Source organism: Hyalella azteca, unplaced genomic scaffold (genome assembly GCF_000764305.2).
Source record: "Hyalella azteca isolate HAZT.00-mixed unplaced genomic scaffold, Hazt_2.0.2 contig10210, whole genome shotgun sequence".
Classification (NCBI taxonomy): domain Eukaryota; kingdom Metazoa; phylum Arthropoda; class Malacostraca; order Amphipoda; family Hyalellidae; genus Hyalella; species Hyalella azteca.
This window is the reverse complement of record NW_025940256.1, coordinates 631,522-649,879: the sequence shown is the minus strand read 5'-3', so window position 1 is coordinate 649,879 and position 18,358 is coordinate 631,522. Positions and strand designations below refer to the sequence as shown.

The 18,358-nt window shown below is 39.2% G+C and overlaps 1 protein-coding gene across 2 annotated transcripts; it reads right to left on the bottom strand.

The window, feature by feature from the left end:
* Window positions 1-3,511: 3,511 nt before the first annotated feature.
* LOC108678434 (alpha-protein kinase 1) lies at window positions 3,512-14,356 on the bottom strand. 2 transcript variants are annotated; one of them, XM_018166851.2, is made up of 3 exons: window positions 14,276-14,356; window positions 7,925-8,391; window positions 3,512-7,702 (listed from the first exon to the last, which is right to left on the bottom strand). In XM_018166851.2, the coding sequence occupies exons 1-3, from the start codon at window positions 14,284-14,286 to the stop codon at window positions 5,616-5,618; spliced, it is 2,565 nt and encodes an 854-aa protein (XP_018022340.1). In that variant the 5' UTR covers window positions 14,287-14,356; the 3' UTR covers window positions 3,512-5,615. The 2 variants fall into 2 exon arrangements, with proteins under 2 accessions (XP_018022340.1, XP_018022339.1); XM_018166850.2 differs by having other exon boundaries at window positions 3,512-8,391.
* Window positions 14,357-18,358: the final 4,002 nt, after the last annotated feature.

Below are 18,358 nucleotides of genomic sequence, written 5' to 3'. Positions count from 1 at the left end.
AGATTTTCATGCCTTTGTAGATTGAACTTGTCTTAGTGAGCATTCGGTTCTTCACCGTCAGCAAGAATAAAAGTCGCGGATGATAGCTAGGATTTCGGTAAACAAATAATGATGCCGTAATGAGCTACTGGCAGTCGAGTGATAAAGCTCGAGCCGACTTTATAAGATGATTGAAACATAACTCGATTAAAAAAAAACGTTTAACATGGATCAAAGTAAACATAAGAACACAAAGCTATACAGTTAGTCGACGATTAATGAGGGTTAAAGTAATGGTCAAACATACAACACGAAAAAGAAAAAAAGGGTAGGCGCTGTCAAGACAACGAGGCTGGCTCGTGGAACCTTCTTAAATAAAAAATACAAGGGCGACTCGCTGTCAAAGAAAGAGCGGAAATGTAACATCGTTTTTTGGTGGGATTAACAATTGGCAAGGCAAGCCATGAACACAAAGATAACATTACAGTACGAGTTGAAAAATGAACGTAAATTACCGCGAAGATGGCGCATATTGTGCTTAGATATAAATATTTGCTCATTCTATAAAGAAAGAAGGAAACGTTTAGCAACGGACGCCAGGAGTTGAACTTATAAATGCTGTGATGGGAATATTTCCTACGAACACACTTATTCATTCCTTAACTACAGGTGTAATATAAAATGGTCCATAATGATAAAAGAGATCGAGTTCCACACAACATCTCCAGACATTCTAGAGCTTCACAATGTTTTGTGAAGAGAACGCATCGCATGTTTGGTAAATCATCAAACGATCAACAAAGGACTGTGCGCAGAGCAATGCAGTAGAAAATAGACTTGACACACGATACTTACAGGTGGTAGGAGTTAGTTTGGTTTAGTTTAGTGGCCAAATGTTTACTAGCGCTTCAGCTATTTAGCTATCTCGCACCGAAAGTCAAGATGAACATCACCATAGAGGTGGAAGGTCTCAATTATTCATCACCCACAAGGAGCGGAAGGTCTCAGATGTCCAGCCCGCTGAAGCTGGCTCGAAGGAAGCAGCGTTAGCATCTCAAAGAGACGAAGTGACAAGAAGGGACAGGTGACAAGGATGGACAGGTGAAAAGCAACAGAAACGAAGACACTCGAACAAGAGGTCGCTTACACGGGACGTCGGCCGCCCGCACGAGAGAGACAGAGAAGGGAAATGTAAGGAATCCTACCTACATAATAAATTGATGTACGGTATCCTACCTACATAATAACTTAACCCCACAACTGAGACCTACAGTCAGACACCGCGAGCTCAGCGGTGGGGCGCTCAGGAACAATCCCCCTAGGAGCGCGAAATCCCATAGGACTTCTGACGAGCACAGACACCCGTCAGAAGTCCCCCCTATACTCCTACAGGTGGTAGGAGTACACGAATGGATATATATCTTGATATCTCGTACAGGGACATCGTGTTTTTTTTTCGTATCCAAAACTCATCTCAAAGGGAAATTAGTTAAGCGGTCTATGAATTCAAACGATTTCGGAAACACACAATTCTCTTTCAAACTCATTTGAGCAAAACGCTCGGATGGAAGAACGTTATACGGTGTAGTAATAAAAAAAGCTATGTAAACACTATAAAACTGAGGAAGAAATTTATTGTGCGGCATTCATTTAAGCACAATGAATCTTGGTTAAGAAAACACGTCCACGAACTTAAAGAAGAAAAGCCGAGTCAGCTCATCTGCTAAAACTATTGAATGTCAGTCTAAGCCTTAAATGGTGATTATCACCAACAATAGCGATAAACTGCAGCCACAACGATTTAACTGTAAAAGTGATCCATAAAAATCCTGTAAAGTATTTGATATTCATCCCAAAATAATGTAACTGAAATAGTGCTAACAATTCTATTCAGAGGGATATTTTCGTCAAAATAGGATACCTGGATAGTAGATCATTCTTGAAAATCTATTTCATATACAAGTACAGTGTCGAACAAAACCTAATTAATATTAATTCAGAACTTAGTTTTAAAATGCACAACAGAGAATGAATCGATGCTTATAAATGTAGCTTCAAGAATAATTGCTCACTGAACACCTCCATCGAATTAAAAATAATCCTTATCGAACGCGGCAGAAAACTCGTTCGCCACAGTCACCCTAGACTTAACAGAAGCAATACTGCAATAAGTACTAAAACAGATCATAAATGCCTCACCTGATTTAAGCTTAGATTAATCTAATTATTAGAATAAGGAATATTACAGGTAATTAAGATTCCCAAGCCAGGACCTCACGCAGGATCTTCCTATATGCAAGAGACGTGGAATATCTTCACTGATATATTCACGTCAAGAAAGATCGGCCACGGCCAAACAGCTTCACGCATTATTTAGCCCGATATCTACACTCAGAGAAATGAGCGATTTTTTTGTCCTAATGTACAACAGGAGCACGACAATACCAGCGGAGCACAACAGGAATAGCACAAAAATGTGAGTATGCATTGAAGTTACCATAACTAAAAATGTGTAAATTTATAAAGTGTAGAGGTAATAACCTGAGCATTTAACATAGAGGACCTGAGTCAAGCAGTTGTTTCAGATAAATTCAAGTCTATAAACGTGAATTTTCCTCAATTCACAGAAGTGGTGAACTGACACTTGAATAGGTACGTAACTAACGGGTCAAATCCCTGTAGCCAACATTTACGTATTTGACAAATGGCACACGATATTGCAATACGATACCTAGGAATATGCATTAGTGCAACAATATTGGCTTAAGGGCTTTGATGGCAATCAAGGCCTGGACGAAAAATTATTTAAAATAGAAATGGCCGAGTGCACAGCGAGAGACGTGAAAACATCGTCACTTATTAAAATCTGAATAATCTGTCACTTCATCCATAATTTTTATTCTCAGACTCCGATGGAGTTGCTAAATGTGAAAAGAGCGTCAATTTAGAAAAAGAGAAAAATGATGAAAGTTACTTGAAATACAAGCAATAAAAGGGGGCAATTTCGTCGAAGGTTCTAGTTACCACATGGAGATCAAAAATTACTTCCACATGTAAATAAAAACAGCCCCGTACACTAAGATTAAAATAAATAATCTTTTCTATCCGTGTGTAAAACATTCGGATAAGAAAGAAAGAAGGCGAACTGTGAATATCTTACTAGATGGGATCACACAGAAACATTTTTGCGCTAAATGTAATTTCTTAGCACGAGAGTTCATTTGAGTCACTTGAGAGAACGACGAGTGATTCTGAGCAGCAATGCGAGTAGAAATGGTCTCGTCAGCAACAACTAACTAACTATTAAACGAGCTAACGATTGTCTCGAGATATGCAATTGAAGGAAGTATACATGATAATTCTTCTAAGTACAACGTCTCTCTTGGCGAAATGAAATTGGAAGACCGTGAAATTGCGCAGTTGTTTGAGCATCATATTTTGTACGATACACATGGACAAATTACGACATACAAGTACATTCAAGAGAACAAATGAATGAATTGCAGGATTGGGTTGAATGGAAAAACAGACATGATGCCCTTGTTAATTTAATTAATTACGCGAGTAATGAAGCATACAAAACACAAGGCTGAATGATCGAGGTGACACTGAGTGAGTGAGCAGAAATGAATGAGCTAGACGAGACTGAGTGAGTGAGCAGAAATGAATGAGCTAGACGAGACTGGGTGAGTGAGCAGGAATAAACGAGCAAGAGAAGACTGCGCGAGTATAAAAATAAAGGAATATTTTAAGAAGAAATAAATTCAAAAAGCAGTTTGTAACATTTGAATTTTAATCCACACAGGCAACGTGAAATCAGCAATTAATTTAAAGGCATACAAATGTTATATTGAACAGTCGATTTACAATTGGTGCCAAGCATCACAGCCTTCTGTATACACTGACAATGATCTACCTACTCCCAGCATCTAGAAATCTCGGTCACAATGTAGAAAAATGTAAAAATACTTCGATACAACTAATTTGCAATACAAGTTCCATTCGTTATAACGTGGGATTGCATACGGATACAACCGTCTAGTATTTTTACCTAAAACTTGGAATACTTCACAAAAATGTTCACTACAATTCAATGGAATGACTCCACTTTAATGGTGTTTATTTTCGGGTTTCCATGCACAAATAATGATTCCTTCAATAGATCAAAAAAATTTAGTGGATTCAAGTACTTACACACACATGATGGAATTTTTGGTCGTAAAATTCTGCTCGTTACATTTCCGATGATTATGCTACATCCTACATGTATTCACATCGCACAGCATCATTTGTACTTGGAAATTTAAATATCCTCAAAGCAAATTCTATTCTTAAATTAGAGAGACACCTTGGTCAGAGCATTATTAGAGTATAGGTAATTTGAATGAATAACTCGACTCATTAGGGCTCACGAGTTGTTGAATATACCACAAAGCAATTTGGTTGACGTATTAGGAATATAATTTCAGATAAAGAAATACTTGGTCATAAGACGCAGGTTATTACACTGCAGGAAGCACTTATCGGAGCAGTTAGTCCTATTAATACTTACACAATCAGATCAGCTATCAACGCTGTTAGTTTCATCATGGGGAAACCCCTGAAAATAATTACACGTGGTAACAAATTATAGGACATTACCAAGCTCGAGTCACTCAACGATCAAAATTAGGAATGAATAAAACATCCCGTGGCGGCGATGGCTTGGTAACAGAGACCGCTAAAGTTCAGTGATAGAATAATATCATAGGCTGATTGCCGAGATTCTTATAGAACAAATGCTGAAACTGAATCAGAGATTCTCTGCGACATTCATGAATTCTAGGGCATATCCATATCAATATCCAATTAATCTATACAATATCAATAAAGTATGACAATGCCGGAAATGCAATGAAATGTAGACTTTTTCTTACAATATTCATGTTAGCGATAAAAGATTATTTTTGGACACAAAGTAAAGAATATTATACGGAAGTACTGTGGACATTAACATTGTGCGATTCTTCCAGCAAATATTGAAAATTTCCCAACTCTTTACCTTCACCAGAGACAATCTTACAAATCTAAAAAGGAAGAGAAAAAAGGCTAACAAATACGTTTGTCAGTTAAGTATTAAAAGTTAAAGAACACTATATTATCACTATTATTATTATCACTATATTACTTCCAGCACATGAGCTGCTATGAATGGTTGAGATGCATCAATATATAATAACAAAGTTAGAGATAAAATTCTTCGTCACTTTCTGAAGCTTTAAGTCAAAGTTGTTAAAAGTGCGGGACGAAATCGCATTAAAAACCACTATTTTACATATAAAATAGCAGTTGCTGCCTCGAAAAAAGCTGCTCATTTAAATGCGATTGAATGGTTATTATTTTCGTATAAATCTCAAGCAGTACAGAATTTTTTAATAAAAATTTTCAAAGAAATTTCATGATAATCGATTGTGTGCAATTTCACTCGTGTAATAGCACAAGAGCGCTAAGGAAAGTCTAAAAGAGACTCAACTATGACATGCAAAACAAAATTATACCAAATTATACAAGTATAGATGTTGAGTTCAAGTTGCATTTCAGCACAACTGAGTTTGAATGAAGACTAATATGATAATGTGGAAAAGATAAAACTTTTGTTATTGCATAGAAGAGCCAACAACTGAAGTGCCATGGCTGCCAGATGAGGGTGGGGGTGGCGGAGGGTGGGAGGGTTTGTGTACAGATCGTAGAGATTTAGACGAGGCCGATGATGCTGTAGATGATGTCGAGGATAGAGGCTGTCGGTAACGCATTCCTTGCTGCAGCTGCTGTTGTAACAACTGCTGTTGGTACTGCTGCTGCATGTGATAGTGCTGTTGCTGCTGTAACATTTGCTGGAATAGCTGCTGTTCCTGCAAAATTTGCTGCTGCACAGATGGTGTCATAATTGTGTGTTCCTGTAGCAGTTGTTGCTGCAACAACATTTGCTGGTATGATGGGTTCAAATGAGGATTCTGCTGCAAGTAGAATTGCTGCAGCTGTTGCTGCTGTAACAACTGTTGTTGCAGTATCTGCTGCTCATGCAGAGAAAGGGTGGGAATGGTAGGTACCATGCCAGGCTTGCCGGTAACCAGCGGGCTACGAGGTAAAGTACTCAAGCTCGGTACCCCCATCTTGCCAAAGGCCCCAGCGGTACCACGGAACTTTGGACTTGGCGGTGCTACGGTGGGTCGACCAAGAGATTTGTAGCCAGGATTCTCAGGTACATAAGATGGGCGAGGAGGAACTGAAGGCTTCTGTCTTTTCAAAGTGCCAGCGGGAGTTGAGGCAACGGACGACACAGAGCTGTGGGACTCCAATCGACTGCCAGCATAGGGAACTAACGCACCAGGCGTTACTACAGCAGAGTTGGGTAAGCCAGACGAGTTATGGTTGCCATTGGGGGTATAAGACGAAGGGTTGACAATACTGATGGGCACTGTACCAGTAGCATCAACAAGAGCCGTCACGGAGCTGTTGCGAGGATCTGACTGAAAGCTTGAAAAGTTTTGCTGAGTAAATACAGAGCCAGATGATGAGGAAGGTGAAGTATTGCTTGTATGCGGCTGCAATCCGTTGTGCATAGCAATCTGTGAAGGTTTACCAGCCTGAGTATTGTTATGGTTGGACACACTTTGTCTTATCTCATGATCTGCCATGTTGTCTTCCATGTTAGTAGAAGGTTTAGTCCCATAGGCAGAAGCGGTTATGAAATCTGGAGTTTTGCCTCTGACTGGACTGGGCTGAGGAACTGAGGCAGCAGATGTATTATGGCTGGATGTGGTGGCATGGCTGCTGACAGGATGTTGCTGCAGTGAAGTGTTGGGGTTGTAGGAGCCGTTGAATTGATGCTCCTGCTGCAGTGCATGTACAGACAAGGGCTGCGAAGTAATGACAGGAGGGGAGTTGTTGAGGTGATTGGACGACTGGCCAAGTTGTTGGGCTGCTTGCTGCTGCTGCTGTAACCGAGCTGCCATCTTCCTTGCCATTTCCTCCAAGTCTATGTACTCATCACGTTGGTTTGGAGGAACGTCTTCATCAGCAACATTATAGCGGGAACCGTGGCGAGATCTGTTTACAACAGCACCATTGCTGGACTGAGAGCTGCCATTGACTGCAGTGAGCGATGCAAGAGATATGGACCGCTTGCTCCCATCATAACTCTTGTCAAGCTCTGTCTCTGTAATGTCGTGCAGAGATGCCATACTTGCAGTCTTCCCATATTTGTTCCTTGCCTTAGAAGAGGTCTCGCTAGCACCATCTGGATTACTGGACACACCTTTGTTCAGTGACACAATGCTGCCGCTTTTGCGCACTTTACTCATTACGAAATCTTTGACACGACTGTACAGGGCATCAGGTTCATCATCATCTTTGCCCTCAGCTCTGCCGTCTTTCTGGTTTGATTCTCGACCTGAGAGAGCAATACTCAGGCGCAGGAAAGGCCTTTGTAAGAAAGCAAGTGGGTCAACATAAATGGACCGCGGTTGATCAGGTTGCTGTGGCCGTCTCACAGGCTCGGGTGAGGGAGGCGCTTCAGGGATTGGTTCACATACAATATCATCATCAACAATCAAGGAACCATCTTCAAACATGGGCACATTGTTCATTGCTGAGCCTGGTGCCCCTGGTAGCTTTGGAGGCGGAGGTGCTGGGCGGGTTGGTCTCCTCTGCAGCGTAGGTACATTGTCGTTGTTAGCAGCGCCTGAGGAAGGAGGTCTACCGGTCATGCCATAAGCACCATTTAGTTCCCCTCCAGAAGACTGGGAAGAACCTTTTTTTGCCCGACCATAGTAAGGCTGAGCATAAACATTTTTTTTGTGCCACATCAAATCACAGTCAAAAAATTCACAACAATCCTGAACAGGTTCACTGAGACAGAATTTCATGCAGAGTGTGCTCCTCCTTTTGTTCTCATTCTCATTACCTGCAAAGCCATTCTGTCGATCTGAATGCAGAGATTCGTGCATTTCCTGGGCCCAATGCTCATCAAAACCTGCACTTGAATCGTGAGCATCATGGCCAGCAGCAGAAGACCCATTACAAAGGCCATTCTGCGCAGACATTTTTTTCTTCTTCTTTTTACCAGACAAGCAAGAAAAACATGAGCAGCAACCAACGCAAGGATTTTTCTTTGTCTGCTGGTACCACTTGAAACTGCAGAAAAGAACAATGGCCACAACAACAAAGATCACGCAAGAAAATCCAATTATTTTGTACATGTCAAAGTCCATCTGTTTCCTCATCTCATCAGCCAGGGCGCAGTGCCGGAACTTGAGTATTCCCATCTTGCGCTTCTGGGAAGCATAATTGAACTGGCACAGGCACTCATGGTAGGCAATGGTGACATTGCCATGCTGCTCCCCACACACCTTCACTGGGTCCACCGTGTACCTGAACACAAGAACCTTGTAAATTATTCTCATAATTCACATATGTCTCATAAGGACATATCCAACAATAAAACTTTGTAAACCATTATGGTTCTAAACAGATATTACACAATGTCACACTAAATGATCAAAAATGTTGTGAATCAATCAATTATTAAAGAGAAAGTACACAATAACATACTGTCCAATAAAAAATTTAGATAATTTTAGCAAATTAAAAGATGGCACACATGCAGTATATTATCACAATTAATAAACTTGAATACATATATACACAGTGCACAATATCTATGAATCATACATATAAAAAAAATAAAATTAAAACTTGTATGGAAGTTTATGGGTTAGAATCCTGCAACCATACTCTCAGAATTCACTCAAGTACAGGTAGTGCACTATGTGCAAATAATGCCAATTCTCATCTGTGATTGGTGGGTTTATCTTAGAAGACATCAGTGTACTGGATGGCTAAGTTACAGCCTCTAAAATATCTTTAATAATGCATTTGGTGTTAGAAGGATGTGAGGGATATTAGATGAATGTGTAGGCATTTTCCTTGAATACTGGTCTTGCTGGCATCTTTTGTTGAAAATCTGAACAGACAAGTACCGTATTTGTTGATCTACAGCTAATGATTCTAAGGTACGTACATGGTAATGAAGGTGCAACAACCATTACACAAGCCTGTTGGCAAATGAATTATCAGGTATACCTATAATTGACATTTCATCTTTAGCATTCTGGAACATTATAAATTATGCTGAATTTGATTAACATTATTTTGACAATTTAAAATTATTCAAAATAAATTTTATGTATGTCAGAAGCTGAAACTAGGATGTGATGCCTCTTGTAAGTAACTGCCTCAATTTTTCAACCTTTTTTATCAGTTATTGATAAAATCAATATTCTTGTGCTCTATTCTCTCTTGTATACGGTATGTTGCATACATGGTTAAGCCTGGAGGCCAGAATCTTTGGCCAGAATCAATCTATCTACAAAAAATATTAAAACTGTACCATTTGGTTCACATTTTGCATTTTTTCTATATGTGAGTAGATTAATTGTTCATTAATACAAGCTCAAGCTAAATAATACAAAATAAAGAAAACATGGAGTTTACAGTTAGGCATAGAGATGTGCACCATCACACCTTGGTGCATTCTACAATTTGAAATTGTAAGTTTTGTAGGAAAGTTTTTAGATGATCTAGCTGACAACCAGGTAGAACCATTATTATTTCTAAGTTTCAACTTATTTATATTTAGTTTGGTTTGGTATAGGTAATAAGTTTTGTCATAAACTTATTACCTATACCAAACCTTATTACCTATACCTAGTTCATTAGTCATCAAAACTGATTTCATTGTTTCTACATAACCTAATTTTCATGTATGATAATTCACTATTCAATAGATCAGCATTTCCCAAAGTAGGCAGGAGCTTGAATGTTTGCCAATTGGTACAAAACATGTGCATCACAGGGCTCCCAGCAATGGATTTTTCCACAAGGATCTGGGTTTTTTAAACCTCTCCTGGGTTTCTAGTGCCAAAATAGTTAGAACTGCTAAACAAATATTGGCTTACTAAATAGGGGTTTATTTGTGCAATACACATTTGTGTTTTTATACCTTCCGTCTAGAATTTGTCAGTTACGGATAAATGACTAGTGAATGTAATTGAGTAAGGGGGTCAATGACCCAGTGTCCAATTTGGAACAATGTGTGATATCAGAACCATGACAGTTTCTGATTAGCTCAGTGTATCAATTGTCACTGCAGTGAAAGGTATAACATGCCTGGGTAAATGTCATAGGCTTTTTAATCCATTTTCTTTTATAATTGTGAGAATATATTACCTATTCAGAATAACACACTGCTTGTAGTGTCCTTGAATTGCACCCCCCCTTTCTTGTGTGTGGAGCACTCAGGGCAGGTGCTTTCAAACATTGATAAATGGACGTAACTTCTTGAACTTAAGCTCAAGAAGGTACGTCTAGCATACGATCAGCGCGACACCTTCAAAACTTTTGTACAACCAACTTGGCTAAGAGCGTACTATTAAACCGTGTTGCAAATCAATCAATGACAAGCTTGCTTACATCCTTTGTTTATGTTGAGTCACAACACACCATGATTCTGTTTTCAGTTTTTTAAACATTTTTAGCTCTTATTAAAGAATTCTAGATGCTTTTATTCTAAATTTTCAATGACAAATTGCCTTTCAGGATAGCAAAATTAGTATTTAATGATTAATATGTGACGTAATGAACAATGAGAATAAAATTTTTGTGAATTAATTTCTTAGCTCCAGCCATCAGATTAGTTTTCTGTTGACATGTAATAATAAAAAATCATTAAATACACAGGGTTTGTACTTGTATTTTTCCATGACTCTCTATTACCATTAAAATAATTGTCCATGACTAGTACCATAAAATGGGGTAACTTAGACCACTTTTTTTTATAAATGATGCCATTTTTTACTAGCTGAATTAAACTTGAATTGAAACATGCAAAATACAGGTCTATACTCTAGCTTCACTCACCATAAATTGCTGGATCCTGCCTCTCATAGTCCTAATGTAATTTCAAAAAAAGTGGTGGTCTTTGTTACCCCAGCTCTTGGGGTATCTTAGACCGGGTGGTAAAATCAATTATATTTGATTGATATGATACTATGATACTTTCCTAAAATTTGTCATTTGCATATGTAACTAGAAGAGTTCTACTACAATGCATCAAAACCTGGAGTTATTTAACCGAAAAATAAAAAAATTGGAGGGGGGTACTCTGAAGGCTTAAATAATAGCTTTTTTTGGGGGTCACATTTTTAATTTTTCAACCTATTAGATATGCAAACTTTTTAAATCTTTCTATTGTGTTATGTAGCCTCAGTATTAGGCCTGAAATGCCTATTGACAAAATTTTTCTCTGTCAAATAGTTTTTGAGTTTTGGGGGTTTTTGTTAAAAAAATGAAAAGTGGTCTAAGTTACCATGCCAGTCTAAGTTACCCCATTTTATGGTATATGACAGGTTTAGCATGACTGAAAGACTAACCATGTGTATTCTACAATCTCCTATAGTTGATAAATAGCAAACGTGTAAATGCATAGCTCTTCATGGAGCACAATGTACACATTGTCATACCTTCAGGCTTTCGAGGGAGAGCAAGCCAGCTACAATAAGCTTCTATTCTTAACTACAAGTCATTAACATTTTCGGGCATAGTGTTTTAGAAATTGCATACTTAAGGGGACCGTGTTGGTCAAAATTTATTTTCTATATTTAGGGAAGGATCATCTCCAAACTTGGTACACATATGTAAAATCGAAAATGATGATCATTTTGTTCTTGTGAATTTAAAAAAAATGAAATAAAACGTGAAATTCATAGAAAACGGCCAAAAAGGGGGGTACTCTAAAAAAGTTTTAACTGTTGCAAATCACATGCTACAACATCGAGACACGTATCATTTGATGCGTAAAGACCATATCTACAGATTGTCAGGCCACTTGGTAATACTTTAGATTAAGTGCATCCAAAAAAAGTTTTTTTTTATTTCAATTACTATATGTTTTTTGGGGTGTAGATCAAGAATCTGAAATCTGTTTTTGGTGGTCAGCATTGGAAATTCTTAATGGAACCTGTTCCTAACTGGACCTAACCTGCGAGGTTTTCGTTGCTTGGCTAGGTTTTTCCGGCCACCGGATGGACTCCAAACATAGAAAAAACCTATTGGCTAGGTTTTTCCGGCTGCCAGACGGACTCCAAACATAGAAAAAAACCCAGCCAATCAACGAAAACCTCGCAGGTTAGGTCCAGTTAGGAACAGGTTCCATTAAAAATTTCCAATGCCAACCGCCAAAAACGGATTTCAGATTCTTAATCTACACCACAAAAAACATACAATTAAAATAAAAAACACCCTTTTTTGGATGCACTTAATCAAAAGTATTACCGATCACTTCTTCAATTTTTTCCTTGGTTCTCTTGTTATGATGATTTTTCTGACAAATTTCAAATTTTCGAAATTTCCCCTAATTCTCCCCCATTTTGCAATATATAATCCAAATTAAAACACAATAAAAAAAACTAGCTCGAAAATTGCTAGATCTTTTCATTACGAATCGAATGGTATATGTCTCATTGCTATAGCTTCAAAACTCTAGGAGTTATTAATTTTGCCGTGACAAAAAGTGTGAATGTTCAGGAGGGTGCGACAAAGTCCCGCGCGCCGCGCATAGGCACTCAATGTAGCAAAGATACAAAACTAGGCATTACTGGAGCTCAATTCCAGTCATGGATGGTGAGCAGTGTGGAAATCCAGAGGGGTAATATATTAACTGGTAAACATAGCAATTTGGAAAGCAGGACCCAAAAATCTGGAACGTCCAGCACACTTCCACTAAACCTGTTTCTAGTTGCCACTTGCCTGGAACGTTTTTTTTCAAGGCGGAACGCTTTTTTTTAAGTGAACCTCTAATCTTAGATTTCCACTCTGATGGTGAGAGCAACTGCATGTACACCTCCCCGTTCAATGACAGGAGGGTGACTGAGCTGCAGTCCGAGTAGAGACTATTTATATGCTCGGCAGCAAATTACTTCCTATCTAATTTGTTAAAGAACTCCCTCACCCTTCTCCCTTTCATGATCTGACCTGACTGCATAAATCAACGTACAGAGATGGTTTTGGTACTGTTGGATAGCTCAGAATGTCAGTTTAAGATGAGACTAAAAACAGGAAAAGCCAAAACTGTTGATTTGGACCAACACGGTCCCCTTAAGATGGAACGCTGCCACTGCAGATCAAAAAGTTACCAAATGCACTCTGTCCAGCTTTGGTTGTCCTGGTGAAGCTAAATGACCAACCAGTACCTGGAAATTGACCAGGCTGGATTCTGGAATTCCACCATGCCTGAAATCTTTGAACATTGCCACTACAATTAGGGTAAACGCGGTATATTCTGTCACATTAAGGACGCATCGAGAAATGAAAAACTATAAAAAATAACCGTTCATCGTCTCTCTTTGGATCTCAATATTTTCCCACTAGATGGCCAAGACCTAGTGTTTTGGCATTAGTTCGACACGCAAATGTATGACGTCACCATTTCAACCATCAACGAACGCATGGAACTAAAACAAAGCTTAATATAAAGGAAAAACTAAAGAGGTAATGGAATTACCTACTATGACGGAATATACCGCGTTTACCCTAATTATTACCTTTGCTCACAATATTAGAGAACCTGTGCCTGATATTCAAAATTGGCTAATTAGCTAGGTATTTCTCAAAACAGAGAGCAACATCAAAAACAGATCAAGTAATAAATTATAGCTTCCTCATTATATCAAGTAACATTTCAAGATGGGATAGATGTTATTTACCTAGTCTTGGACTCTTGAGTCTCTTGGTGCTAATTATTTAACAGACCAAGACTACCTATTAATCTTAACGTTAAACCCCATCTCAAAAAAAGATAGAAAGAAAAACGTGCCTTACAAATTGAAGTTCCAACAAATAATAACAAAGAAATATTGCTTCAAACTTTCAAAGTTCAAAACAGTTCAGGCCTTAAGGCTGCTTTACAATTAATAATCGATTACTAATATATCTTATAGCAAAAGTAAAGGAATTCAGTTCTTGTTGCCTTTAAAATGGAGGCCAACATGCTAACATAATTGACCGAGCACGGCTCCTTGACACTGAATACCTACCTACCTACTCGTGAATAGGTCATTCATGCAGTGAGACTGGGAGAACAACGAACACGTAACGTTACTAGTAAAATCATTAACCGATCCCAAACTGCCATCTTGGGACCAAATAAAACTTATATAAATGACTCAAGAGCAAATGCGCATGGTAAAAATTAACTTACCAACGAGACATGACTAATTACTCATATTCACTAACACAGTTCACCAGTACCAGCTAATCCTAACCTCACACCACAGCACCTGCTGCCCGAATGATTGTTTGCGTTGTTGCCACATAACCTCGCTCCTTGTTTAAGTGATGAGGTTGTTCATGGTCGCAAACACCTCATAATTTTACATATATAACTTTCAATATTATATTAGGATAACTTGAAATTTGTGATGAAACTATATTCAATTTCATTTTTTATTTCAATGATATTTTACTTTCGATAGCAATTTTTTTAAATTAGTCGGAATTCCAAGGAATTACTAGCTGGCATCTTCATGTACGATGTACGACGTTCACGTACTGTTGGTTTTAATTTGTCACATTTTTTATAACTTGTTATCAATTTAATATCCGATACATGTAATATTTGTTGCCTGTTATTTTTCATTATCTTGTTCTTCAATGACTTTGTGGAAATTGGTATACTATTTCGTGTATTCACACCAATGAGACTCATGAAGAAAATATTTCCGGTGCTCATGCCCGGCCTGAAAAAAGTGTTGTTATGGTGGACGAACAGAAGTTCACTCAGAATACCGAATCTGAGCTGCTATTTCACATTAATAAATTCTTTCCTTCTTCGTTTGATCAAATAACATTTTCAATGAAACCTTTTTTCAAATATTGTCAAATTTATAATTCTCTCGAAAAATAGTTGCTTCATAAATTAAATTCTGGTTTAATCTGTACAAACACTCACTTATTTCTTTGAGTGTATTACACTCAAATGCAGTTTAATTTAATGAGCTGTACGTAGATAACTTCAAAACAACCATTATTCTCGGATTTGGAAAAAATAAGAAGACAGTAAATAAAGAATGAAACGAAATAGTAAATATAAACGGTTAGTTTGTAATTAAAACGGTTAGTATGTAAATTGATATTGTCTTCCCTCGTTTTAAATCACAAGATTATAGGCTACTTATATAGTTAAAAAGTACACAGTTATAAGAAAGCCCAGTATGAACAGCATAAGAGTTGGTGAAGAACCTTACGCTGAATAAATTTCATACAGGACAGTTAGACAAATTAATGGGTAACATTGTCCAAGTAGTTATACACTTAGTGCGTGCAGTACTGGTACGCCCTCATGCCTGGTCAATCTGGCCCAATAAATATTGACATTAATTTTTATAGCAGAGAGCGATGTTCAAAAATTTCTGACGCTTAAAGAATTTTTTTATTTTATATTTTATGAAATAAGGAAAGGAAAGACAACATGGGAAAAACGCAAATTGGAGATTTATAATTTGAGATTCAAATGGTCGGACAATTTATCACTCACTTTTCCTCCTAAACGTATATGTGCTTGTAAAATAGGTAGTTTCGCATAAAAAGATAAAATATTAGACCGTGATTTAATTGGTCGCTCATGGGCTAAGTAGTCGCTCGATTTCCTTCAGTTTCAGAGAGGCGGGTTTTGGACACCAAACTCAATGTTACAGTCATAGTAATTAAAACACGTCGGCTTGTATTTATTTTTGAATGAAATGGTCTCAGTAAACAATTGATCTCAGAAAGCTCCTGGTTCCAGTAAATAACTGATCTTAGGAAGCTTCTGGTCTCAGCAAGCTGCTGGTCTCAGCAAGCTGCTGGTCTCAGCAAGCTACTGGTCTCAGCAAGCTGCTGGTCTCAGCAAGCTACTGGTCTCAACAAGCTATTAGACTCATCAAGCTACTAGACTCAGCAAGCTATGTACGAGCAAGGAGCAAGCTATTAGTCTCAGCAAGCTACTGGTTTCAGCAGTAATTTACTGGTCTCAGTAAACTGCTGACGTCACTGCTGTCAGTAAGCTACTGGTCTCAGTAAACTAGTCACTGGTGTCAGTAAAGGTGCCTGTACACAGGGACAGTACTGGCCGCCAGTTCATCCGCCGCTTGAACAGTCCACGCTACTGTCCTCGTGTATAAGGGTTCAGCCGCTTCAGAGGCATGTGCCCGAGACGCGGCCAAGAGGGACAAGCATGTACTGTACGTGTTGTTCTGACGGCCTGAGAGGCTGAGAGACGTACAGTTGGGTTGAATCAGCCACGGTGGGATTTACGCCGCTCTCGTGAAGCATCTTGGGTCAAGTGAATATTCAAACTATAAACTAAAAAAACTGCGCTACAACTTCTCTACGCGACAACATTTCTTCTCGCTTCGAATCACCGACATGTGGAACAGCCTCCCCGATTACATTGTTAGCGCTCCGAGTATGAACGCATTTAAGAACAGACTAGAAGACTAGAACTAGATAAAGCTATATGGAAAAATATATGTAATGCCTAGCACCAAATCGAAGCCGGTGGAAGTCTAGTAGCTATTTCAAACTATCGTCAGTCTTGAAAAGATCCGGTGTAATGACACGATTTTAGATCTTCTGTGAACAAGGCACGAAAAGGAAATGAATCGGCGATAGGCCACATCAGGCCTACTCTTCAGCGGCGACATCACTATGTTATGTTATGTTAGGGCATCTTTGAACGATAATGGTTCTAAGAAGAACCCAACAAAGTGGAGTCCAGAAGATGTTCAATTTTTCTTTGAAATATTCCAAAAAAATATGAATTAATGTGGAATGTTCGCCATGCTGGTTACCTCAACAAAATGAAGAGATAAACGAGCATTTTGAAACTGAAAGAAGACCTTATTAGTCAGGTTTTAGTTGTTCCCGACGTTGCGTTTTTAAAGGCTAGAATAAAAAATATAAAAACGACGTACAGACTCGAGTTGTTGAAGGTGATCCTACTATCCATCTTCGCAGACCTCACTAGACGGCTTTCAACGACGCACTGGCGCGCGGGCGCGAAAGAGAAGATATCGGCATCTTATAATGTCCTCGAGTGTAGGCTTACTTGCCGCATAATCACCAAGCGGCCGATATTTGCCGGATTTACTTGCCGTGTGCACTGTCCCAGTGTACAAGCACCTTTAAATAAAGGTGCTTGTACACGGGGACAGTGCAGGCGGCAAGTAGATCTGGCAAATATCGGCCACCTCGTGTACAGGCTTACTCGTGTGTCGGCCGCCTCGTGTACAGGCTTACTCGTGTGTCGGCCGCCTCGGGTACAGGCTATTGACGCTTGTCGGCAAGTAAGCCTGTACACGAGGACAGTGTAAGGTGCCAAATATCTTCTCGTTCGCGCCCGCCGGAATCGTCGATAGAAACCATCGAGTGAGGTCTGTAAAAATGGATAGTGGGATCACCTTCAACAACTCGAGTCTGCTCGTTGTTTTACACTCTTTATTCTAGCCATTAAAATGCAGTTTCAAAATACTCGTTTCTCTCTTCATTTTGTTGGAGTAACCAGCATGGCGAACATTCCACATTAATTCACATTTTTGGAATATCTCAATGAAACATTGAATATCGTCTGGACTCCACTTTGTTGGGTCCTTCTTAGAACCATTATCGTTCAAACATTCCATAATTCACTTGACTCAAGATGATTCATAAGAGCAGCACAAATGCTCTAGCCGTGGCTGAATCAGCGCTATTGGCCGCTCGTCGACGTCTCGACGAAGAAAACAACACATCATTGTCCCTCTCGGGCACATGCCTCTGAAGCGGCTGAACCACTCACTATACACGAGGCCAGTAGCATGGGCAGTTCAAGCGGCGGATGAACTGGCGGCCAGTACTGTCCCCGTGTACAGGCACCTAAAGCTACGTGTACATTTAATTGCTACGCCCGGTTTAATTTGTACGCTGGATTAACCATGGTTGAACTAGTAGGGTCGCCTGCCGAAGACCACCACTGCCCTGGATGTAATGGACCATCATGATTCCTGCCTTCCGGAACGTTGCTATCTGAAACCTAACCTCACATGCGGTGAACGTAAAATTACGTAATTTAACGATGCCCGGAAGTCATATTCGATCCGCGGCCTGGTGGTGCACGGCAGGTGGTGGTCAAAGCCGGAAGAGGTAAAAGCCGAGTGGTGCACGGCTGATTGGTGTAGGTCTGGAGAGATCCAAGGCGTTCGATTCAGGGCTTATTGGTGCACAAAATTGGTGGTGCACGGCTGCGCTCCCGAACTAGTATAAGGTT